At 42.8% G+C, this 23,061-nt stretch overlaps 1 protein-coding gene across 1 annotated transcript in view; it reads left to right on the top strand.

Annotated features, from left to right (window-relative positions):
- The window catches only part of DPY19L2 (dpy-19 like 2), a gene marked incomplete at its 5' end in the record, with an annotated part of 48,876 nt that extends 29,470 nt beyond the window's left edge, over positions 1–19,406 (top strand). Inside the window, 10 exons of the mRNA XM_080665218.1 lie at positions 939–1,019; positions 3,235–3,336; positions 3,926–3,997; positions 5,502–5,548; positions 6,365–6,389; positions 9,433–9,552; positions 10,531–10,705; positions 12,787–12,886; positions 14,858–14,983; positions 17,695–19,406. Coding sequence (XP_080521344.1) covers positions 939–1,019; positions 3,235–3,336; positions 3,926–3,997; positions 5,502–5,548; positions 6,365–6,389; positions 9,433–9,552; positions 10,531–10,705; positions 12,787–12,886; positions 14,858–14,983; positions 17,695–17,845 — 999 coding nt within the window. The 3' untranslated portion in view covers positions 17,846–19,406. The remainder of the gene's footprint in view (positions 1–938; positions 1,020–3,234; positions 3,337–3,925; positions 3,998–5,501; positions 5,549–6,364; positions 6,390–9,432; positions 9,553–10,530; positions 10,706–12,786; positions 12,887–14,857; positions 14,984–17,694) is intronic.
- Between the last annotated feature and the right edge of the window lie 3,655 nt (positions 19,407–23,061).

The following is a 23,061-nucleotide window of genomic DNA, read 5'->3' as shown; positions in this document are numbered from 1 at the left end:
AACTATTGAAAAATAAAAACACAGAGCAGTGTCCATGGACATTTAGAGAATTCTGTCAAAGCATTTGCAGAGGCAAATTTATTGTTTTAAATACTTTCAGTTTTAGACTGGGAAGAACAAAAGTTATGCTTTCATTTCAGTAATTTCAAAGAAACAAAATTCTAAGAAGAGAAAAGTTGAGGTGTAATGAGTGTTCAGCACATACTAGTATTTATATTTTGAAACTTGCATAATTTATATCCCCAGTCTCTTGCAAAAGGGAGAAACAAATCATGGTAGTCATCTAAAACCATGCAAAAGATGTCCTGGCTTTAAAAAAAGCCAGTCAAAAAGGAAAAGCAAAGATATTTTGTGAACTAACACTTTTTTTTTTTCAAAAAAAACCTATTTTATTTATCAAGTAATCCTTTCATGGTGGTGGAATAAAGATTATATTGCATATCTTACTCTGTCATAACTGGAAACTTTGAAAACAGTGAAGCTGTTATTTTTATGAGTGAGAGTAAAAAATAAACAAAATTGTCACTTATGGTTGATCAAAATCTATTTTTAATATTCTTTACTGTCATGTGGCCACTTGAAAGAAAGAAAACACCTTATGTACCCTCATTCTGATCAAATTAGGTTCATCCCGGGAATGCAAATACGTTTCTAGAAAATCCATAAATATAAATTATCACACTAACAGGTGACTTACCCCATTAGATGCAGAAAATGAATTGAATACAATTGAACACCTATTTATGGTAAAAACGCTTAGCACAGCAGAAATGGCAGGGAGTTTTCTTAACCTAATGTAATTCTTTAGCCTTCATGGGTTTGTACAGGTGAGGTGCTTGGAGTGATTAAATTTTTCTATGCCATTTATTGATATGATTGAATATTTTAACCAGGTAGTTTTTAGTACCTGACTTCTATCTATTTTATTTATTGTTTAGCTAATTCAATGTTTCGGTTGGTTTTGTGGAACAATAATTTTGAAATTCCTGACATCTAAAATCTTAGGTGTTTCAGATCATGTAAGTACTTTCGAGTTAAAACATAAGACGTTTTGTAAACATGTATACCTGGGTGAAAACTTCGGAACCAACTATTTTTTTACCCCTTCATTTTATATAGGTCAAGTGCCTTCCTCAAGGGCCCCAAGCTAATTATTGGTAGAGTAAAAACTGAGAAAAACGTGTATCAATGAGTGCTGACTTAGCCTTCTAGGAAAAAAAAATAATAATATGTTTAGTAGTTAATCTGTTTATTTCCGTTGAAGTACAGATAATTATTTGTTTAAATATTCATTTATTGCAGATGTTAGCACATGAGCAGTCTTTACTCAGCTTTGAAATGTAGAACTCTTAAAATACCAGTATTTTTATTCATAATTATGAATTAAATGTAAGAGATGATTTGATGTTTTAAAAGTTTTTTTCTCAAAAGTTTGCTATCTTTTTATCTTCTGGAAAATACATGGACCACTTACTCCTCATGTGTGTGGCATTTCTGCTTGTTTTAAGGCTAATGCCTTAATAATGGCCCTTTTTAAAACGTAGGTCCCTACTTAAAAATTAATTTAAGGAATAGAAAACAATGCATGAATTTACTTCTGATTTTTAGCACTTACTGTTGGGATAGGAGCATGCATGCATGAATCCTGCAATAATCTACTCTGAAGTTTACCTTACCTAGTACCATCCAATTAAGACCCTATCTAATGCTGAAATCACTTCAACTTTAACAAGAGAGTGTGGTGTTTATTCTCTAAAAGGTCAAGTGCTGTCATTATCCAATAGAATTGAACTTGCATACGTGTGCATGTTAAGTACAGTTTTAGAATGTAAGGATTTATTTGCTATTTATTGCTAGCTTTGCATAGTGGTTTGTTAGGGGTATTTGCTGCTGCTGTTCTCTCTGTATCTGACACAGTTTCTTTTTTTTCTTTCCCCTTTTGTTCTTAACTTTTTATTCTCTGGGGAGTATATATTTCATGACAAACTTCCGGTTCTCCTAGGTCCGTGGTCGGCAAACTGCGGCTCTTTGGCCCCTTGAGTGTGGCTCTTCCACAAAATACCACGGCCTGGGCAAGTCTATTTTGAAGAAGTGGCGTTAGAAGTTTAAGTTTAAAAAATTAGGCTCTCCAAAGAAATTTCAATCGTTGTACTGTTGATACTTGGCTCTGTTGACTAATGAGTTTGCCGACCACTGTCCTAGGTTATTTACTTACCTGTTAAATTTATCTGTGGTTTTCCTTCCTGCCTCGCTCCACATTGTTACCCGACTCTTTACAAATCTTACACAAGCATGCATGCACACACACCCATATCCTGGGTACTCTTTATTAAGTGACTTCCTCTGTGACAGCCGTGAGAAAGAGTTGAAACTAAAGTGTTTTGGTTAAATTATTAGTCACCAGACTTGCTGTAAATTAGAACCATAAAGGAAACTCTCCCTTATCCTCGGTCCTGGTAGATGATGGGAACCATGAATAACCACAGGTAGTCATATAAGCTTGATATAAAATAATTTCTGTCTCTGTAAAATACTCTGAATTAAGGGTTCCCATACCAACTATTTCCCTGTTTAATCTGGCCGTCTGAGAACGTAGTGGGAAAAGAATCGTCTCCCCGACAGCAGGTGATAAACCATCGGGAGAACACAGGAGTCCCACGTGGGTGTGTTTGGCAGTGCTTATTTTAGAGACCTTGGAGATCAAGGAATTCCAAGTGGTGTGCGCAGTTGTTGTAACTCTTCTGAAGGACAGCTGTCACGTTTAATGGCTTGATTGTACGTCCGAGAAATTCAAGAAGCACCGAAAGGTAATCAGTGCATGAGGCTTGATGAAAATGACAGCGCATAGAAAATTGGTTCATGATTTACAATGTGTGGTAAAAGGGCTTAACATGGAACTGCTTTTCCTTGGTAAAGATGTGATTATAAAATCCCATGATTAACTGCATGCTGGTTTCTGCCCAGCAAATATTGATTTTGGCTCACTCTTTACATTATCATCTCTGCTTATTTTTTCTGACCTCTTTCAACTTTTCATTTCTCTTGACATTTCTTTTTCATAGTTCAGCATATAGCATGCATTGTATTCACTGTATTTTTTTTTTTCCTTTGAGAGGGACACCAGGTACCGGATTTATGTGCTCTGTAGCTTTTATTACCATGATATCAAATGAGTTGTTATTGACTGCAGTTATTGGCATAATTTTAGTTTGCTTTACTCTTATTTTCTTCCAGATTCGCCTGAGTGACCTAATAGCCGCGAGAATCTTGAGGTTTACAGATTTCGATACTTTAATTTACACCTGTGCTCCTGAATTTGGCTTTATGGAAAAAGCGGTATGTTGCTTTTTTGTTTTGTGTTGTTTTTTTCCTTCTCTGCTGGTATGATAATTTTTTGCTCCTAAGTATTCTTTTGAATCTGAAACTCAAAATTTTCATTCAGAAACATCTGACTTTTACCCTATCACCTTTCACAGTAACTTTGCTAACCACATGGCCTTCCTCACCTGCTTTCTCACGTGTAAAAGCTGAACAAGGACTCCTATCTTACAGAGTTATTGGTGGTGGTTGAATGAGAGAATCCAGGAGGGAGCTTAACATATCATGTGAGCCACAGTGAATGACTGTTATGACAGTTCAATCACTTGTAATAAACTAGGTCAGTTTATTAAAACTCGCGAGCCTCGGTTTGCCGCTCTGTTGACTAATGAGTTTGCCGACCACCGATCTAGGTCAGTTGGAGCTATGGGGACTACCCAGAAAAAGTAAATCCAAATACTTAGGTTTTTTAAAAATTCAGTTTTATTTCATTTAATACCCCAAATACTACAAAAAATTTAAACAAGACATTGCCAGCAAAGGGACACCACTAATCTTACTTTGAAATTTAATCAATGACTATTTTAAATAATTTGTTTTATTTCAGACTCCAGTGAGATACATAAGGACATTATTGCTTCCACTTGTTATGATGATTACTTACTTCATCTTAAAAAAGGTATTTAAATTTTTTAACACTTTGGGTTAAAGATAATAACTTACAATAGATTGATAATATCTCAGAATTCTGTCTTATTTTTAGGATGAAGTCCTCCCCTCCTAAAAACCGTTTTTTATTGAAATCTTTTTTTTTAATCTAGTATTATGTTTGTTGATTTTTTTTTTAGAAAGCCACATTATAAAAGGTATTTTCATGTATCCTCTCAAAAGAAATGTATCAGTCACCCACCATGTAGCAAGAACGACGTTAACATCGTAGGTACAATAAGACAAAAAGGCCCGTGCCTTAGAACTTAACGCCTATGGGAGTTGGGGGACCTTAAACAACCACACAAATGACTGAAGAATTATAGTTGTTACGGATGCTATGAAAGTGAAGTGTAGGACAGCATTCATCTTTCAAATATAAAGCTCATTCAAAGAAATTTTGATCCATTTGGAGACAGGCACAGAAGAAATTTTTATAGCCATTAAAAATCATTCTGTATGTGTTCATTGTTTTTATAACAAAGAACATATCACTATAGAAGAAATAATGTTTAAACTGGCAGTTTTTCTTGGTCTCAGAATGGTTGATCTGGAAGCCTGGTTAAAGACAGCGGGTCCTTAGTTTTAGCAATTTTGAACTAGTTTTATATGGTTTACAAGTTGTCTTGCCTTAAGTCACTATACTAGTATATTTATTTTATGCTTTTGGGCAGATAACAGTAACGTGATTTCTCTGCCCTGTCTCCTACTAAGGGTATTTAGAATCAAACTGCTTATCTTCTCTCTGTAGTTCCAGTTCCCATGTTTCTCATTCCTTTGTTTTCACATAGAATGTGAATAATTTATGAGCGAGAAAGGCACCTCCTGCACATCTCTGTAGTTTCACCCCTGATCCAGGTCCTTAATGACTTGGACAACTAGTCAACCCCAATGACTTGGACAACTCCTAATAACATGGACAACTGGTCAACTCCAATGACTTGGACAATTGCTCAACCCCCAATGGCTTGGGCAACTGGTCAACCCCCAATGAGTTGGACAACTCCTAATAACATGGACAACTGGTCAACTCCAATGACTTAGACAACTGCTCAACCCCCAATGGCTTGGACAGTTGGTCAACCCCCAATGGCTTAGACAACTGGTCAACCCCAATAACTGGGACAACTGGTAAAAACCAAATGACTTGGACAATAAAAACACTTCTGTGTTTGGCTCAGTTGGTTGGATTGTCATTCTATGCACTGAAAAGTGGTGGTCGTGGCTTCAGTTCCAAGTCAGGGCACATACCCAGGTTGCAGGTTAGATTGCTAGTTGTGGTGTGTATGGGAGAGAGCCAATAGATGTTTCACTTTCTTTCCCCTTTACTCTCACTCTCTAAAAAAGTCGGTAAAAGCAGTCTCAGGTGAGGATGAAAAAAACCAACTTTCTGTTGGGTGTGTTTATGTTAATGAATGAGAGCATTTTAAATGTCAAATAATTTCTTAGAAAACTTTCATTGATTCTATTCACAGACTTTCCGTGATGTTTTATATGTCTTATCTACAAACACTCATCAAAGGTAATGCTATCATAGTTGTTTCTAAATCGTATTTATTAAATGACTTGCTGTCATCAATTTTTCAAATGAATGGACATTAAACTTAAGCATTATGATTAAGGAAATCCATATTAAAAGGCCTCTACATCCCGTAAAGCTTTGCTATAAAACTAAAACATCTAGTCTTTTTAACGAAACATAAAAATAGGCAGTCGTATACTCTTGTGTGAGTCTAATACAAACTCTCTGAGGATAGAGCCAGTATCAGTGCCCTTTATTCTGTGTTCACTGCATAGTACCTAGAACACAGTAAGAGTGCCCTAAAACATTTAGTCAATTTCTAGCTGTAAATATTTAGTAAGTTTGTTATACAACTTTTTTGGAAGCAAAAGTATTTATAGACTTTACCCAGTAACTTCTAGGAATTTATGCTAAGGAGGTACTCAGAGATGCTCCCAGTTTTATGTACAAGGATGTTCATGGTGTGTATAATTGTGAAAAATGAAAACAGTTCTGAAGTCCAGCAATGCTTACATAAAGTTTTGCATGCACTGTATATGGTTGAATATGTAATAGACAGTCTTACTAATTTATCCCTTCAGAGGTACACTCTCTAGCAGTTAGTAAAATCTATTTTATCTTAAGAGACACCTTAAATAGGATGACTGTAAGTCATTCCTTTTAGATTGCTGATTTACCTAATATATTTATTTCCTTTTATGCTTTTAAGTGGTTTAGAGAGAATCAAAATTTTAAGATCTAAGAAGAAATAGTTTATTTTTATGTAATCATAAAGTGGACATTTAGTAAGTAGAGAATATTTTTGTTTTATTCCAGAAAACAGCTCCTTGAACATGGTGAGGTAAAGCCTTAATTTTCATCTCTGGTAGACTTGTGTACTCGATTCTGATTCAAGGCCAGTTTGCCAAGGTCTAAACCACGCTGCCAGCAACCATCAGCACTGCTTGAGTGGGTCAGCCGTGGTGGTCAATTTCTGCTGGTCCTTCTCTCGTTTTAATCTGCTCTGTTTAATCTGATGGGTAGTAAGGATTGGAAAGCTAGAAGGTTGATGTATGACCATGGAGCATAATTAAATTGCCCCCATACATTTATTCTTTCATTCATTTGACGACGACAAACATCACCTTTCTGCCTGCTGAGCTGGTTCAGCCATTAGGGTGGTCACCGGTGGCTCTCACTGGAGCCCGGGCTCCTGCCCCGCACAGACGGGATGGTCAGTTAACAAGCGTTAGCCGTGCTGCAGGTTCTTGCCCTCTCAAACGTGTACAGGTTTTCCGTGGAGACATGAAACAGATGACGCAGCGTTTTATGCGGTGCTACATTATTTTGTGGCGCGAATACTCTTGTGTGAGTCTAATACGATTTTTGCCCAAGTCCTATGATTTCCTAATAGAACTATGAGTCTTAAAGGAAAGGTCAAATTTACCGGAGAGGGCAACTAAATTTGAACTTAGTAGGAATAGCTTACAATGGCAACTACTCCTTTCCGAGTAGTTACTATGTGCCGTGTACTCTTGCTGTTTACTTCTCATAATAATATTCCCATTTGGCAAATAAAATTATGTTAATTAGGTGGTACTACCTGTTAAGGAGATAAACACTAACATAACTTAGTAGTAGTTTAATCCTTTGCTCACTTAAAGTTAAAAGCAGGAGTCCTGATTGGCAGAAACTAAGGACCCAGATTCCTTCCATCTGTGGCTCTGCCATTCCCACATGTGGCTTCTGGGGCCAATGTGCTTGTCTGCACCAACCCGCCAGTGAAGGAGAGAGAATATGGAAGATGGTGCGGTGGGGGTGGTGCGTGGGGTGGTAGGGGGGTGGGGTGAGGGGTGTTGTGCGGGCTGGGCCTGGAAGAGGTGCTCATATTGCCTGCAGGTGCAGGGCCACACCTGACTACCAGGGAGGCTGGACACAAGCTAGCTCTGTGCCTGGGGGGAGGCCCAGAGGAGAAATAAGTGGCTTGCCTAAGGTCTCACCGCTGGCTGGTGGGAAGGCTTGCACTTGAGCCCAAGCAGGCCATTTCCAGAGCTCTCAAAGTCAGCCAGCACTTACCGCTTCCCGATCTGCCTGTGTTCACACTTTCATTCTCACAGAAACCTATTGGGGTAAGGACTGTTGTTGTTTCTGTTTCACAGATGACAGACACTACGACACAGGGAGGTTAGTGGCCAATATTGTGGACCGAGGAGGACATGAGCCCAGGGTGCTGAGCAGCATCCGTTAGCCGTCGCTCCGCTGCCCCCTAGTGTGACTGCCTTTATGTACATCGGCCATGTCACATTCCTCCAAGTTTTCCTCTGCCTTCACACCCACACTTCATATTTTATCAGACAGTACTTACAACCACCTCTTTTCACAGGCATGCTATTCCGCAGTGTTCTGCCTTTCCCTCCGCACAGGCCCCTGGTTCTGCCCAAAGAGGAATTTTACACCCCCCCCCCCAAAAAAAAATAAAGGAAAAAGGATTGATTTTGAAATAAATGGTTCCACATTCCAACGTTGGGTCCCATAATTAGGAAAAGATAAGTAACAAATTTCATTTTTAAACATCTTTACTTAAAAAGAGAAAGAAACAGCTCTGGGTAGAGTTTGCAGTTCTTGTTTTAAATATAAATTATGCATTTCTGCTTATAAAAATGACATGTTTAAATATTCTGGAAAATAGAAAAATTATGATTCAGAAATAAATTCTGTTAACTTTTTAGGCATATATTCTTGTAGGTTGCCCCCCCCTCGCCCCCATGCATGAATGTGTACACAGGTATGTATACATACACAGGCACGCACACACACAGAATCCAAGTGTGTACAGAGTTTGACACTGAGCACTTTGCTGTGCCATTAAGCCGCCCTCCGCTGTGTGGTCTTTCAGTGGCCGTGCGCATGTGGGAGGGCGGTGACTCAGTCATCCCCTTTGGTCACCGAGGGTGTTTGCTTTCGCCGCTGAGAGGTCACTGCGGTGCCTTCTTTGCAGACGCGTTTCTGTGCTCTGGCTGCTCCCGCCAGTTCCGTTCCTGGAACGGCACATTCGGTCGGAGGGGTCGGCTCTCTTCCGGGGACTTGATAAATGGGCTCAGTCTCGGGAAAAGGCACCAGTTTACTTCACTGCGTTCCATGGCCTCCCCTCTAGCACTTAGCATTCATTTACCCTTTGTCAGTTTTGTAGGTGAAAACACCTCATTGCCGTTAACGCTGAATGTGTTTGACTGTTAGGACATGGACGTTGAGGTGCCCTTTACTTCCGGTTGCGTTAATCCTGTCCGCCCTTCCAGTGCGGATCGGTGAATGTTTTAACGAACGTGTCTGTTAGAAAGGTTTTGTTTGAAGCCTTTGCTTAGTGGAACTCCATCTTAATCAAAATGGGGTGTCCTACTACTGAATCCATGTAGTTATGTAGTCCCACTGCTTTTAAAGCGACCCAGGCTATGTTTTGCTGTGCTGTTGGCTGCTGTCTGAGTGACATGTGGATTTGTGCAGCCCCCACCCCTTCCCCACCCCCCCCCCTCCCCGCCACCGTGTTCCCTGTCTCTGTCCTTTGCTCCGGTGTCCTCTTCCATCCCGCTCGCCACTTCCTAAAAGACTGTATGATAGATTTACTTTTACTTTGTTTCCTGTCTCTCTACTGAAACGTAAACCTCACCCGGGCAGAAATTGCTTGCTGATGTCTTGTTCACCATTGAATCGGCAGCACCCAGGGCAGGACCTGGCCTGTCGTAGGCGTTCGGCTCATCTCCGTTGAATAAAGGAAGACATGTGAATAGACTCCTTGCTGAGTTGAAAGTTCCTGTCCTAACGAATCGTACTAGTTTTAATATGCTTTATGTCCGTTAATTTAAAGACCGTCAGTGACGCCGCCGTGTTTTTGTTCTGTGTTTCTGTAGCTCATTTTCCACACGTTGCAGCTGTTGGCGTTCACGGCCCTCGCCGTCTTAATTATGAGGCTGAAGCTGTTTCTGACTCCCCACATGTGTGTGATGGCTTCGCTGATATGCTCCCGTTGGGTAAGGCATCCATCCCGGTCTGACTGCGTGATGGTAACTGGCCACTGCGGTGCCGTTCCCAGGACCGTGGAGTAAGCCGGCCCCAAAGCACTCGGGTTACCGGCCGCCTTAGTTCACGCTTCCCGGAGAGGAAGAGGGCAGCTCCGCGTGGCTGTGAAAACGGTTCCGAGACCTCAGCTGATGCTGCTAAGACACCTGACGAGGCGCGCTGCCCTGTGTCAGTGGCCTACCACAAAGCCCTTCGGTGGGGTTCAGGCCTGTGCCGGACTCTCTTGGCCCGTCGGCACCAGCCCGGGTGCTCTTCGGACAGAGAGGAACGCAGTGTAACTGCTCGGGCGCTGTGCCGCCTGGCCTGGCCGAGGGGGCCCCTGGGGGAGGTGTCTGCCACGGCAGCCAAGGTGCTAGACAGAACAGCTGGAGCTTTGAGACCGAGGTGCTTCTAGAAACACCTGACCTAGTTTTGATCACGAGCGTTTTGTGAATGTGGGACGCTGCCTTTCCTGAGAGGAATGTCCGTGTCCGTGCTCGCGGGGTCTCCCCTCATTACCCGGGATGTCCGCAAACAGCAGGCAGGTGTTGCAGCGTGTAGTCCCAGGACGCTTCAAAGGGGGGATTTGCTGACCTTAACCCCTGGGGGTAAATCAGTACTGGAAGGGTCCGGGGTTCCTTCCTTCCTTCCTTTAGAGAAGAGAGAGAGAGCTTCGTTTTGTAACTGGACCCAATAATTCCAAATACTTGCTGTTTATAACAGTAGGGACGGTAGTTCTGTAAGTTATTAGTGCACTTGGCATCATCAAGTGCTAATCCACGTTGGTTTAAGTAGCCGGGGGAGAACTTAGTACTGACCATACAGCACTCTTCATGTCAGGCAGCAGGAGGGTGGAGGTGGGCAGTGGGAAAGAGGACATCGGTAATACTGTAATTCTGCAGATAAATGAAAGATGAGGAATGAATGACAAACCGTTTCTCTCATTTCAGCTCTTTGGCTGGCTTTTTTACAGAGTCCGTTTTGAGAACGTCATCTTTGGCCTCCTCACAGTCATGTCGCTCCAAGGCTTTGCCAACCTGCGCAGTCAGTGGAGCATCCTGGGAGAATTCAATAATCTGCCTCAGGAGGAGCTGATCGAGTGGATCACATACAACACCAGAGCAGGTGTGCGGCTGCTAGTTACATGCACAGCACGTTTTATGCACACCTGGAAAAATGCACCCACACGTACAGTCATTCACGCCTGCAGACTTCGAGCAGGCTCCTTACAGTCCTCACTGAAGCAAAGCTTTTCACAGAGTGGTTTTGTGCCCTCTTTCAATTCTCCTGAGGTAACGTCTAAAAGAATTCTCATTAACATCAGGAATTAAGGATTGCTCACAGCTTTGTGCTGTAACTTTCTAAAAGAATGTTTATAGCCCTACCTGGTTTGGCTCAGTGGATAGCGTGCCGGCCTGTGGACGGAAGGGTCCCTGGTTCCATTCCAGGCAAGGGCACATGCCTGGGTAGCAGGCTCAATCCCCAGCAGGGGACATACAGGAGACAGCCAATCAATGATTCTCTCTCATCATTGATACCTCTCTCTTTCCCTCTCCCTTCCTCTCTGAAATCAATAAAAACATTTTAAAAAATAATAAAAAATGTTTTTATTGATTTCAGAGATAAAAAGGGAGAGGAGAGAGAGAGAAACATCAGTGATGAAAAAGAATCATCGTTCGGCTGCCTCCTGCACACCCCACACTGGGGATCGAGCCTGCAACCCGGGCATGTGCCCTGATCAGGAATCGAACTGTGACCTCCTGGTTCATAGGTCGATGCTCAACCACTGAGCCACACCAGCTGGGCAGGCTTCAGTATATTTAAAGGAAAATATCCTAGCTTTTCCCTGTCATGTTTTTATTTTTTCCGTCATTGATCTCTCCTCAGTGGTTCCAGCTTTTGCTAGGCAGACCTATGTGGTGTCTCCCTGGTGGCCCTCAGCTTGGGGGCCTTCAGCCCAGGGCCTCTCGGCCTTGGCTGGCACTGCTGACATTGGGGGCTGTCCTGTGCATCGCGGAGTGCTCGGCGTCAGCCTCTCTTTGGACACCCACAGCCCCTCTCCCGCACAGCGTGCAGCCACATGTCTCCAGCAGGTGACGCTGTCCCCGGGAACCAGAATCACTCCTGGGGAAACTTTGGCTCTACCCGGGAGCTTTTCATTATTAATCTTGCCATAATCCATACACATTTCTACTTCACGGGCTTAAATATTTTCAAAGGCGTATAAAGAGATTTCAATTCAAAATTATGTTTAGAATGCTTGGTTATATTTGAAAGTAAACATTTATAGGTCTGTTCTTATTGGTGATTTTATTGTGCTGATTAAAAATGATACTGTTTTCATAATTATACAATGACTTCTTATACAGAAGTGCCTGCAGGTAAGGGTTTGGTCCTTCTGTCTCCAAGAGACGAGACTGGAAGTAAAGTCCGATGGTGGGCTTTGGTGAATCCCGAGTTGCACAGAAGGTTGTACGTTTATAGCTGCCATCACTGCAAGGGGAGGCATGCATTATAAAATCAAATGGAAACCGAGTCATCCTGAGTATGAACATTGAAAGCTGATCCCAGGGAGAAAGCAAGGCTTTCCTCTGACAGGTCCTCAGGACTACCGTTCACGACCCACACAAGTCGTTGTAAAAATGAGCCACGAGACTGGCCCTGGAGCCTGCCAGTTCCTGGCATTTTAACCATTTGTATGCCATAAGTGTCTATAGATGCAAGCGGCGGGCCTTTTTAAATTAAATTCAAAATATCGTGGCAGTTAACTGTTAAATTGTTGGAGCAAGATATGAAATCCCACAATTCTCTCTACCCTAGCACAGTGCCTGACGCTGCGGGAAGCTGTGGTGAGGGGGGCTGAGGGGGCTCTGGCACGTCCTCGCTGTGTGGTCTTGGACAAGTCGCTTAACCTTGCTGTGTCTCAGCTTCCTCGTCCACAGACTGAGAGTCACATAGAACCACCGTGTGAATTAAACTGTGTGATCCCGTAGCCATGTTTAGCACAGGTCCCGGCACCGGGATGACACTTAACAAGGCTGGCTGTTACTTCAGTGGACAGTCCGTCAACACCGAACGAAGAGGAATAATGGTGCGGGGCATGGTTTAAATGTACTTCTTGTTCTCCATTTGGTTCACACGTGCTAGGTGAGTAACTCGCGGTTTCCTCAAGGCCTGTCACTAAGGAAGGCAATCTTGTTTCGCAGATGCCGTGTTCGCGGGCGCCATGCCCACCATGGCAAGTGTCAAGCTGTCCACGCTGCGCCCCATCGTCAATCACCCGCATTACGAGGACGCAGACTTGAGGTTGGCAACTGGTGGGATAGTTCAGACACACTTGCAACTTGTGCTGACCCTCAGGCCTGGGGAGAAGTTTGTGTGTACACACCCACACCCACACCCACCCCCCCACCCCCACCCACCCCCACCCCCCCACCCCCACACCCTCACCCTCATGTCCAGGCTGGAGATTAGGAAATGTGCGCTGACCGTCCAGAGATCACATGTGCCTCTGGACTCCAAAGCAAGCTCAACGGGCCCTGGAAACACACAAGCAAAAGCCAGTTTTTACAAAGTGAAAAATGCGTCACATCCTTATGACGAGCCTCTGTGCGCGTGCGCGTGTGTGCACGTGTGTGCAAGTTCCAGGAGCTCCTCCAGGAGCTGAGCTGGCCACACTCTTCCAGCCCCTGCTCTGGACTCACAGCCCCTCCGCCTGACTTTAGAAACCCTTCTCCACCTTACTGAGGGCAGTGGTCGGCAAACCGCGGCTCACGAGCCACATGCGGCTCTTTGGCCCCTTGAGTGTGGCTCTTCCACAAAATACCACGGCCTGGGTGAGTCTATTTTGAAGAAGTGGCGTTAGAAGAAGTTTAAGTTTAAAAAATTTGGCTCTCCAAAGAAATTTCAATCGTTGTCCTGTTGATATTTGGCTCTGTTGACTGATGAGTTTGCCGACCACTGCTGAGGGCCAATGGTGAGCCTTTTTTAATAGGAAAAGTACGTGAAATTTGCTGTATTACATGTTTTTACGAAAATTTAGGGTGTTCATTTGCTGAGTGGTTTTGGGAACTCGAGTTTCCATTGACATCTGAAAATTATGTTTTTCTTAAGTGACTGATTTTCAGAAATTATTTTAATGACTAGAGGCCCGGTGCCCGAAATTCGTGCACCGGTGGGGTCCCTCGGGGTGGCCTGCAGAGATTGGGCCCTAGCTCGCGCCCCCAGCCCCACAGCCCTTCTTGGCACCCTGCCTTGGCCTGGTGCGGCCCACTCACCCCGCACCCCGCCGTCGCCACTGGTCGCCGTCTGCGGGGCAGTTGGGTCCCCGCTTGCACCTGCCTTGGCCTCACGCCGCCGGCTTGCCTGCTCCACCATCCTGCCATGGTCCCGCTGTTGTTGGGGCCCATCGAGGCTGGCAGCACCTCCCCTGCTGCCAGCGCCACGTTGCCAACACCTGCCATGTTCCCCACCGCCACCAGCCGGGGCCTCCCTCCCTTCCCCCGGCCGACCCCACCCCCTGGTCAAACTCCCCAAAGAACTCCCGGTTTGGGGGACAATTTGCATACTATGCTTTTATTATAGAGGATTCTAGTAATTGTCAGGGTAATCTTTGCCTTTGCATATACTTTTGGCCTATTGTTAAAGGTAAAATTTTAAGTTATTTAAAGCTTTGTGTCTGGCTGTGGAGTTTGGGCATCCCATATGCTTGAACTCCTACGCACTGTCTGTTACATAAATTCCAAGTAAAACTCCCAGGTAGGGCTAAGCCATGATTTGGTGCGCGTCCCTGCTTTCCAACCTTGTGTGAAGGTACTTTGACCGCTACCCTAGGCTCCCACTGAATGAATGTTCTATTCCCTACCTTCAGCTTCAACTCGTATGCTTTCCAGAGCTGCTGTAGATGAAATTGTCTACTGAAATCTATGTTGTCACTCTAGTTAGCCTCTATCAGAATGTGTTCCATGAGCCAGAATAATTATTTTATGAATTATATAAAGCAAGTTTTATATTCTGAATGATCATCTGCTCTCCAACTCCAGACCCTAAACCGGTTTATAAGCAAGCAGTACATGCAAGATTCAAACCGTTGTATGTTTTAGCACGTGGGGAACAGGAGTGTGGAAACTGCCACCCCCCAAATAATTCTTGCTATGGGGGGTCATATAAATATGCCCCATCCAATGAGCATTGAGGTTTTAATTTGCTAGCAACATTTCTTTACTCCATTCTGTTACCATGTATTAAAATTTCTTGAACCTGTTTTTAAATTTAAAGGGCCCGGACAAAAATAGTTTATGCCGCGTACAGTCGAAAATCTGCCAAAGAAGTGAGGGATAAATTGTTGCAGTTACATGTGAATTACTACATTCTAGAAGAGGCGTGGTGTGTTGTGAGAACTAAGTGAGTATGATCCTATGACATGTTTTTAAGCAACAATGGTTTTACTTTATTAAAGCAGTCCTGATTCTTTAAGACTTTTTATTCTAAAATAATTTTACTAAAATATTTCATTGAAAATTATTTATTGTAGGAAAGTAAATTATCATTTCAGTAGAATTTAATTTCAAAAAGTTAGGGTATTTTAGTTCCTTATTTTTAAATTTTAATGTATTATCTTAAATGTTTTTTTCATGAATATTTTTAAAGTTTTTATGATAATTTTTATTAGTAGATGTGTGAAATACAGGTTTGAATTTACAGCCAAGGAGATATTAGCATTTGCTACTACAGGTGAATTACATTGGATTTATAAGATTATGAGAAAAGTTTTACATAGCTTAAAAGGACATAATAAAAAGATTTTTAAAGTATTTAAATTTATGAATTTTGAATCTCTAAAAATCATACAATTAAAAATGTTTACTGGGTAACTGGAGGCTTTTTTTAGACGCCTTGATCTAAGAAGTGCTTAGTTGTATTGAGCCAACATTGAACATGTTCGTTTCTCCTATGGATAATTGGGAATTAGGCTTATAGCAGTGTTGAAAAGCTAAGTGCAGAAGTTTTAGTAGCTTATTTTTATATACCATTTTAACATCTAGTAAACATATTAGGAAGAAATGGCATCTTGCAAAAGAAGAATCAGGAACATCGTAATGTTCACGTGTGTGCATATCACATTAACTGAAATTTTATAAAACAAAGTAGACTTCAAAACAAGGCTTATTGTCATAGAGATGGGTGTTTCATAATGACAAAAGGATTAATTTATCAAAAAATTCATAATAAGTATAAATGTATACACATCTAAGTAGCGCTTCAAAATACTCAAGGTAAAAATATGCAGAACTAAAAGAAAAAAAAAAAAACCCCAAATCTTCAATCATAGCTGGAAATGGGAACATTCCTTTCTCTCCGGAGAAAAGTAGATAAAAAGCCAGCAAGGATATAAACAACAAACAGTATGAGATGCCCTGATCTGGTTGGCTTGTGAGGACCACTGCGGCGAACAGCTGGAGACCGCATGTCCTCTTAAAGGGACGTGGAACGTTCATGGAAAGAGAAGATACGCTGGGCTGTGAAAGTAGCCTCAGTGGCTTGAAGGGTATGCAGTTGTACAGAACTGAATTAAAATCAGTAATAAATAGATATCGAGTAAATCCGTACACAACAGAAACTAGGCAATAAATGTATGGATAACTTATGGGTCAAAGAAAACACCACAAAGGAAATATGAAAAATAATATTTTTTACTTGAATGAAAAGGAGCCTTCAAAAATGTTGCTGATCTAACTGGATGTCTGTATAGAAGAAAAATTGTTCCATGACCCACACTGTACCACACACAAAATGATCTTGATATAGATTGCAGAACTAAATGTAAAAGCTAAAATTATAAAGATTTTAGAACACAGAGCACTAACCATCCAATAGAAGTAAATTGTATACATGAACATTGAAATCTTTTCCTCAAAAGAAAATGGAAAGGCAAGTCACAGGCTGGAAGGAAACAGCTGCCATGTATGTACTGATGAAGGACTTACATACGTGCTTTCTATGGAGAATTCTTGCAGATTAGTGATCGCTAGAATCTGAAAATCCTGAGCAGAGGTAGCTGCTGCACACGCCTGGGGACCCAGGCGAGTTCACTGACTACAGAGCGACAGTCATCACAAGAACAAGACAGATCCAGAATCATGACCATTGGTAATCTCCAGTGTCCAGTTTCCAACCCAAAATTTACCAGACCAGGAAAAAAAAAAAATGGAGAGTGTGACCGATACTAAGGAAAAAGGTTGGTAGAAACTGATTTAAATAGGCCCAGATGTTGGATTTGGCCGTCAAAACCTGCATTACCGCTATTATAAATATACACTGAATGGTCAGATTATTATGATCTCTGAACGCATAATAACCTGGCCACTCAGTATATATCCTATATAATAAAAGGCTAATACGCAAATTGTTCCCTCGACCAGGAGTTTGACCAGCAGGCAGGTCGGCCAACCGCCCATGTCCCCTCCCCCTGGCCAGGCTGGCCGGACCCCACCCATGCACGAATTCATGTACCAGGCCTCTAAAACACACACACACACACACACGCCAGATTATTATGCATTAAGAGATCATAATATGGCCCCTCAGTGTAGTCAGGTAACTAAGGAAAATATTGTTTAATGAGAAATACTACTTCATTCAGTCCACTCATGGGGCCACCAAAGTGGGAGAGGGTCGAGGGGAACAAACCTGGTGTGAGAGCTTCCCTTCCCTGTCTTGTGTTCTGTGTTTTCATACCTTAAGCTCAAGGGTACGAGTCTCATCAGGCATTATATTAACTTTTTAAAAACGTCTCATTCCATTACTTATGGGCCTTACGTTTGGTTGGTTATATCATTTAGAAAATACATTTATTTTGAAAATGAGTTTTTAAATATATAGTTCTGAAAGTATATGGATCCTTTATTAGATTCAGTAACATATTACGTGGAACGTGAAAATGCAACGAATTTTTTTTTGTCTCTAAATATAGAACTTAGGCTTTTTGAAATGGTGCCTTAAAGTCTTTAGTTTATTGAAAAATTAGTTTCTCCAAATGTGGGAGCTGCGCTCTCATTTCTGTTCCCTCTGGCTGTGGACGCGTCGCTAACACGGCTCGCTGTGCCCCTCTGCAGGCCTGGCTGCAGCATGCTTGAAATCTGGGATTTGGAAGACCCTTCCAACGCGGCGAACCCGCCCTTGTGCAGCACCTTGCTCAAGGATCCCCGGCCCCACTTCACCGTGGTCTTCCAGAACAGCATGTACCGGGTGCTGAAGGTGGCCTGAGGCGGCGGCTGCCGTGCCGCAAAGAGGTGCATCCAACACAATCGCTTTGGCTTGTTTGCATGCATGCATGAAAATCACCATCTTTAATGAGGGGCCCCCAAACAGAAGACAGTAAAATGATCTGGTGTTTCTGATTGCTAACGGGCAAATTATCTCAGTGTTTCCCATTGAACGTCAGCCTTGTTAAGCTTGTCATTTCAGTAATTTAATTGTTTCACACCGCGTGGACAGATGGTCATCTTAACGTTTTAAAAAAGTGTATGTGAACAGTTATTTAATAAATCAAAGATATGTATGTCCTTTTGAATCCAACGAGGTGAATTGCTTCCGATTTTCTCTAGTCCCAGGATACACTGGTGTTCCCTCTCGAAACCACGTGGATAGACTGAAGCGGTTCCTGAAGTGGCACTTCAGGTCCCAATACCACGACCTCTTACCTCTGGGGGGACGTTGCTTGTAACCAGGCCACTATGAGGGATGTCTTCCAGCTTTTACTAGCCTTCAGGAAAGGTCTCCATCGCTTTTAATAACTTCCTATCAACTTAAGTATTTTTAAAAAACAGCTTACTTTGTAATGTTTTGAACTTCTCAAGTTTCTTTATCCAACCAGTAAGTATTTTTTTCACTGGTTAGTTGTCGGCCTAAGTTCAACAAATTACTAAACTGTCTTTAGGACCCAGTGGTTTTTCTTTTTAATGTCCAGATAAAATAAAAGTTGCTGTCATACGTGACATAATTTTGGGTTAGACATAATCAGAAAAGAAAATCCAGTTGGGTTTATCAAATGAGATTTTCAGATTCCAGATCTTGAATGAGGCAAAGGCATTTCACCTTGTAGGGCATAGTTCATGGGACATAATCTTTTGTTCTCGTCACCCTCTTTTGTAATAACATATTTTAAGTCCTCATTTATTTTTGGTTTGCAGTGAGGAAGGTGGTGGTTTGTAAATTCTCTCCCTAAAATAAAACCTACCCAACAATAATGCTTTGAAAAGGGGTAGTGATCTTGAAGATATCGTTGCTAAATGCAAACATAAACACACACTCTGCTTGATATTAAATATGCCACATCTATAGTATTTTCAATGTGCATCTATATTAAATTAACACCTTGGAATTTTTGTAATTCTCTTATGTTCTTGGTCCTCTGTAGTTGAGGTAACAAAATGACTTATTTCCATAAATTAGTTCACATATAGTAGGTAGGAGATTATATACAGGAAAGCCAATGAAATTATTTTTCAACTTCTATAGTTGTAAATATTTTAATACAGGATATAAAGCAGCTAAGAAAGTATGCTGTATTTTATTTTAGCTCTTTCAAATAATTTGTTTTGGTGTGTGGGGCAAAGAAGAAAAAGAGACACCTAACATTCATGAAATTAATTTAACACATTGGATGGTGTTTTCAAAGGAAACATTTTTATGCTAGCAGAATTCAACAACAAAATGGGACAAGTTGTACTAACTCATGAAATGTTCCAGGTAGATATAATGTGTTAATATGGATTTATGTTATTTTCATGTGCTATGTATGTTTAAAAATTAAAAGAAACCTTGAAGAGTCTCTGTGTATGTTCTCTTTTCCCTCATCCTTGACCAAGTGTACATCCTGAAATTGTTCTCAAAGGTAGAAAGCACAGGTTCCTGGATTTATTATCCATGTGTACATTTGGCAATGATACTTCTTAGCCATTTTAAAACAGTTCTGCCTAGTCTCACACACAAGGCAGTGTATGTGGCGGAAATAGTATGGGCTTTGTAACGAGGTGGGTCCCAGTTTGAACCCTGGCACTCCATTTACTAGGAGTGTGACCGCCCATTCAAAAGGTATTTATTGAGCGCTTGCTGTATGCCAGGCGCTGTGCTAAGCTAGGTCATGTTTCTTGACTTTGAGCTGCTGTTTTTTTACCTGTAAATCAGAAGTCCCAGGACCTACTGGGAAGGTTCTTTATGAGGATGAGTAAGAGTGTGTGAAAGGAAAGGACTCCTCCAGTGTTACATCCCTGTGCTCCCTCGCCCCCCTCACTGAACAGCCAGTTCAGGAATGTCAAGTTACAAGGTGGATTCTCTCCGAGTTCCAAACAGTCCTGCCTTTATTCTGTGTCAGTAAACGGGAAAGCTGGACCATAGCCCCCGTATGATAAGAATTATGTTTTTGCGACCAAGCACGTCTGTGTGTTTGCTGGTTTTTGTATTACCAAACACCCAGGTTCTGTAACAGGAGAAACACAAATGAGATTCGTTCCTATTTTTTAAAGGTGACCATTGTTACCCGCTCACAGCAGCAGTTGCTAGGAGCGGGGCGGCGTGGCTGCGAGGGGCTCGGCCTTCCGCACAGGGCCAGCCCCGGTCTGGTTGCAGAGCTGCCAGAGGAAGGACAGTCCTTTGGGAAGGCGGAGCCCAGGCCCGTGCACCTGAAGGTGTCGTGTGTGTGCACCGTGCTCGCTGTGGGGTGGTAAACACGGAAGCGTGGTTGTAGGGTTACTCCCGCCAAGTCCAGCTACTGCAAACGAACAGCTGGACGTGGTTAGACTTCACAAGGCTGTAAAAGCAAAGCTATCTTAACCTGAGATGCAGTTGTTTATTCCCATACTTAGTGAAATGATGCACTGTATTATAAAAACAATTCATTTAAAATGAATAGGAGGAAATACCCACCAAAAACCGTTAGTGGGGCCCAGCCGGCATGGCTCAGTGGTTGAGCGCCGACCTATGAACCAGGAGGCCCTGGTTCGATTCCTGGTCAGGGCACATGCCTGAGTTGCAGGCTCCATCCCCAGTGTGGGGCGTGCAAGAGGCAGCTGATCAATGATTCTCTCTCGTTACTGATGTTGCTCTCTCTCTCCTCCCTTCTTCTCTGAAATCAATAAAAATGTATTGAACAATAAATAAGAATAAAAACCGTTAGTGGGCAAAATATTTATTTTATGTAGACTTGGCGCCATCTGCTGGCTGTGTAATGTAACATTTGTCATGAAATAGGTACAGAAAAGTGTTGGACTAGTTGGCATGTTTTAAGAGAAAATGGGAGACATCCAGAGAGAAACAGAATTTAAAGGTGTGAACTACACTTCTCTAGCATTGTGATGGTTGCTGCAGGCAGTAATGGAACAGTAATTCCTGGTTCTTCTCTCCCTTGCCCACCACATCTCCGCTATTTCTTCCACATCTCCTTCCTCTGGTGCCTCAGGAGATTCTCACTGGGGTCCCCACCTCCTGTCCAGGATGATTGACACTCCCCATTTCTCACGCCAGCAACAAGGAACTGCTTGAAACTGCCAGCATCCCTCTTTCCTGGCTGCGCTCACACGGTCCCCTCAGCCTGTTAAACTCTTACCTGTTCTCCTCCTTCCTCTTCCTGCTCACACCTTTACCGCGTGGCCCAGCTGTCCCCTCCTCCAGGAAGCCTGCCTGACCATCTCCTTTGTGGTCTGCTCGGGCCACTCCGCTGGCCGTGTTGTCTGATCATGTAAAAACCGCCTCTTCAGCTTTGGGAATCTCTTATTGAGATATGAACCCCTTAAACATAGGGTTTATGCCGTGTTTCTGTGCTCCATTTAGCACAGTACCTGGCACACAGTAGGTGCTCAGTAAATGTTGCGTGAAGGGATAACATGGAAAATAACTGGTCCAAACATAGGAAAAATTAAAGACAGGGTGGTTGGTGATTCCATTGGGTAACTTTGACTCTTTGCTGTTTCTACTACGTACTTAACTTACTCCCCAAATGGGTCAGCACAGCTTTTAGGCCTCAAACACTGTTTGGGGTGTTCTGGGGACCAAATACAAAATATTAGCATGTAGGTTAGGAGTGGGTTTGAATCTCTGCTCTACCACTTACTAGCTGGGCAATTTAACATTTAACATCTTCTCCTATGCGAAATGGAGATATAAAAGGTATACGGGGTGGGGGCAAAAGCAGGTTTATAGTTGTAATACAAATAGTGCAATACTGAATTAATAATGCAAGAAGATTTTGTGTACTCACACTGCAAACCCGCTTCTGCCCACCCCTGTACTCCTCTGTTGAAGAGAAAAACCACAAGCCCAAAATGGCATCATTTGTGCCCGAGTCCCTGATACCATGCCTCGGTTTAATAGCCGACCTAATTGTTTCATCCTCTCCCAGAAACAGAATCTTAATGAGACTGGAATTTTCTGGTCAACACCAGTAAGGTAATCTGTCATACAGGCCCTCTCCATGCCCCATGGAAAGAAGAGGGGATCTGCATGGTAAACCTCCCCCGCCCCCCGAAAGATACCATGGTCTGAAAAACAATCCTCTCTCCTCTTTAGTGAATAGCTCCCCGGCCCCATCCTTCTCCCTATAAAACCCTTCCATTCTGGACAACCCCGCTGAGCGCCCTTCTAGTTGCTGGATCGGATGCTGCTCCATTCATGAATCGCTTAATAAAGTCCATTTAGGTCTTTAAATTTACTCGGTTGAACTCTGTCCTTTAGCAGCTCGAAGTGGTCTTTTAAAGGGGAAAATGAGGTAATGCATGTAACGCACATAAAACACATGTGCCCTGGAGGTTGCTGTTTGTTCTTTTTGCTGTGGTTCTTGCTCAAGTCGGATCAGCTCTGAGCTGGTGCGGCTGGATGGGGTTCCTATTCTCCACGCAATGATTTGTTTATTCTCTAGGGACCGTCTGTGCCTTCCAGAGTCTGTTACCAATCGTTGGCTATGCCCATTTGGGAAGCTTTACTATTGTGCTATTTCTCTGATGAGGAATATCTTTAATTTTAAGGAGCTATTATGCTGCAGACAGAAAATGCGCGCAGCCTAAATGTATGACTGTAGCTTACCCTGCAGGACTGCTGGTGGCTAGAGTGTGGTGGTATTCCATGATGCTGAGCTTTACAACTTTGCATTTACTCGGGTGGACTTCCCCTCCAGGGATAAAGTAAGAACCCCAAGCACCCCAGACCTCCGCAGCGTGGCTTCTGACCACGTCTCACCAGTGAACACAAAGCAAAGCGCAGAGGAGAACTCACTCCTTAGCCCACCGAACTGCCTGGGTGGACGCCCCTCCCAAAGGTGCGGGGGTAGAATGGAGGTCTAGAAAGGAAGGGACCAGGAGACGTCCTTTTATATTTGGGGCCGGGTGGTGAGGGAGACGAAGGACCGAGGAGAGCTGGCTGAGAATTGAGACCGTGGGAAGAGAAGGGTGATGCCCTGCAGGTAAAGACCTTGCTTCCAGAGGTCATCC

This window comes from Plecotus auritus (assembly GCF_963455305.1).
Source record: "Plecotus auritus genome assembly, chromosome: 4".
In the NCBI taxonomy this organism is placed as follows: domain Eukaryota; kingdom Metazoa; phylum Chordata; class Mammalia; order Chiroptera; family Vespertilionidae; genus Plecotus; species Plecotus auritus.
Note: the sequence above shows the minus strand (reverse complement) of the source record. Positions and strands in the feature narration are given on the sequence as shown.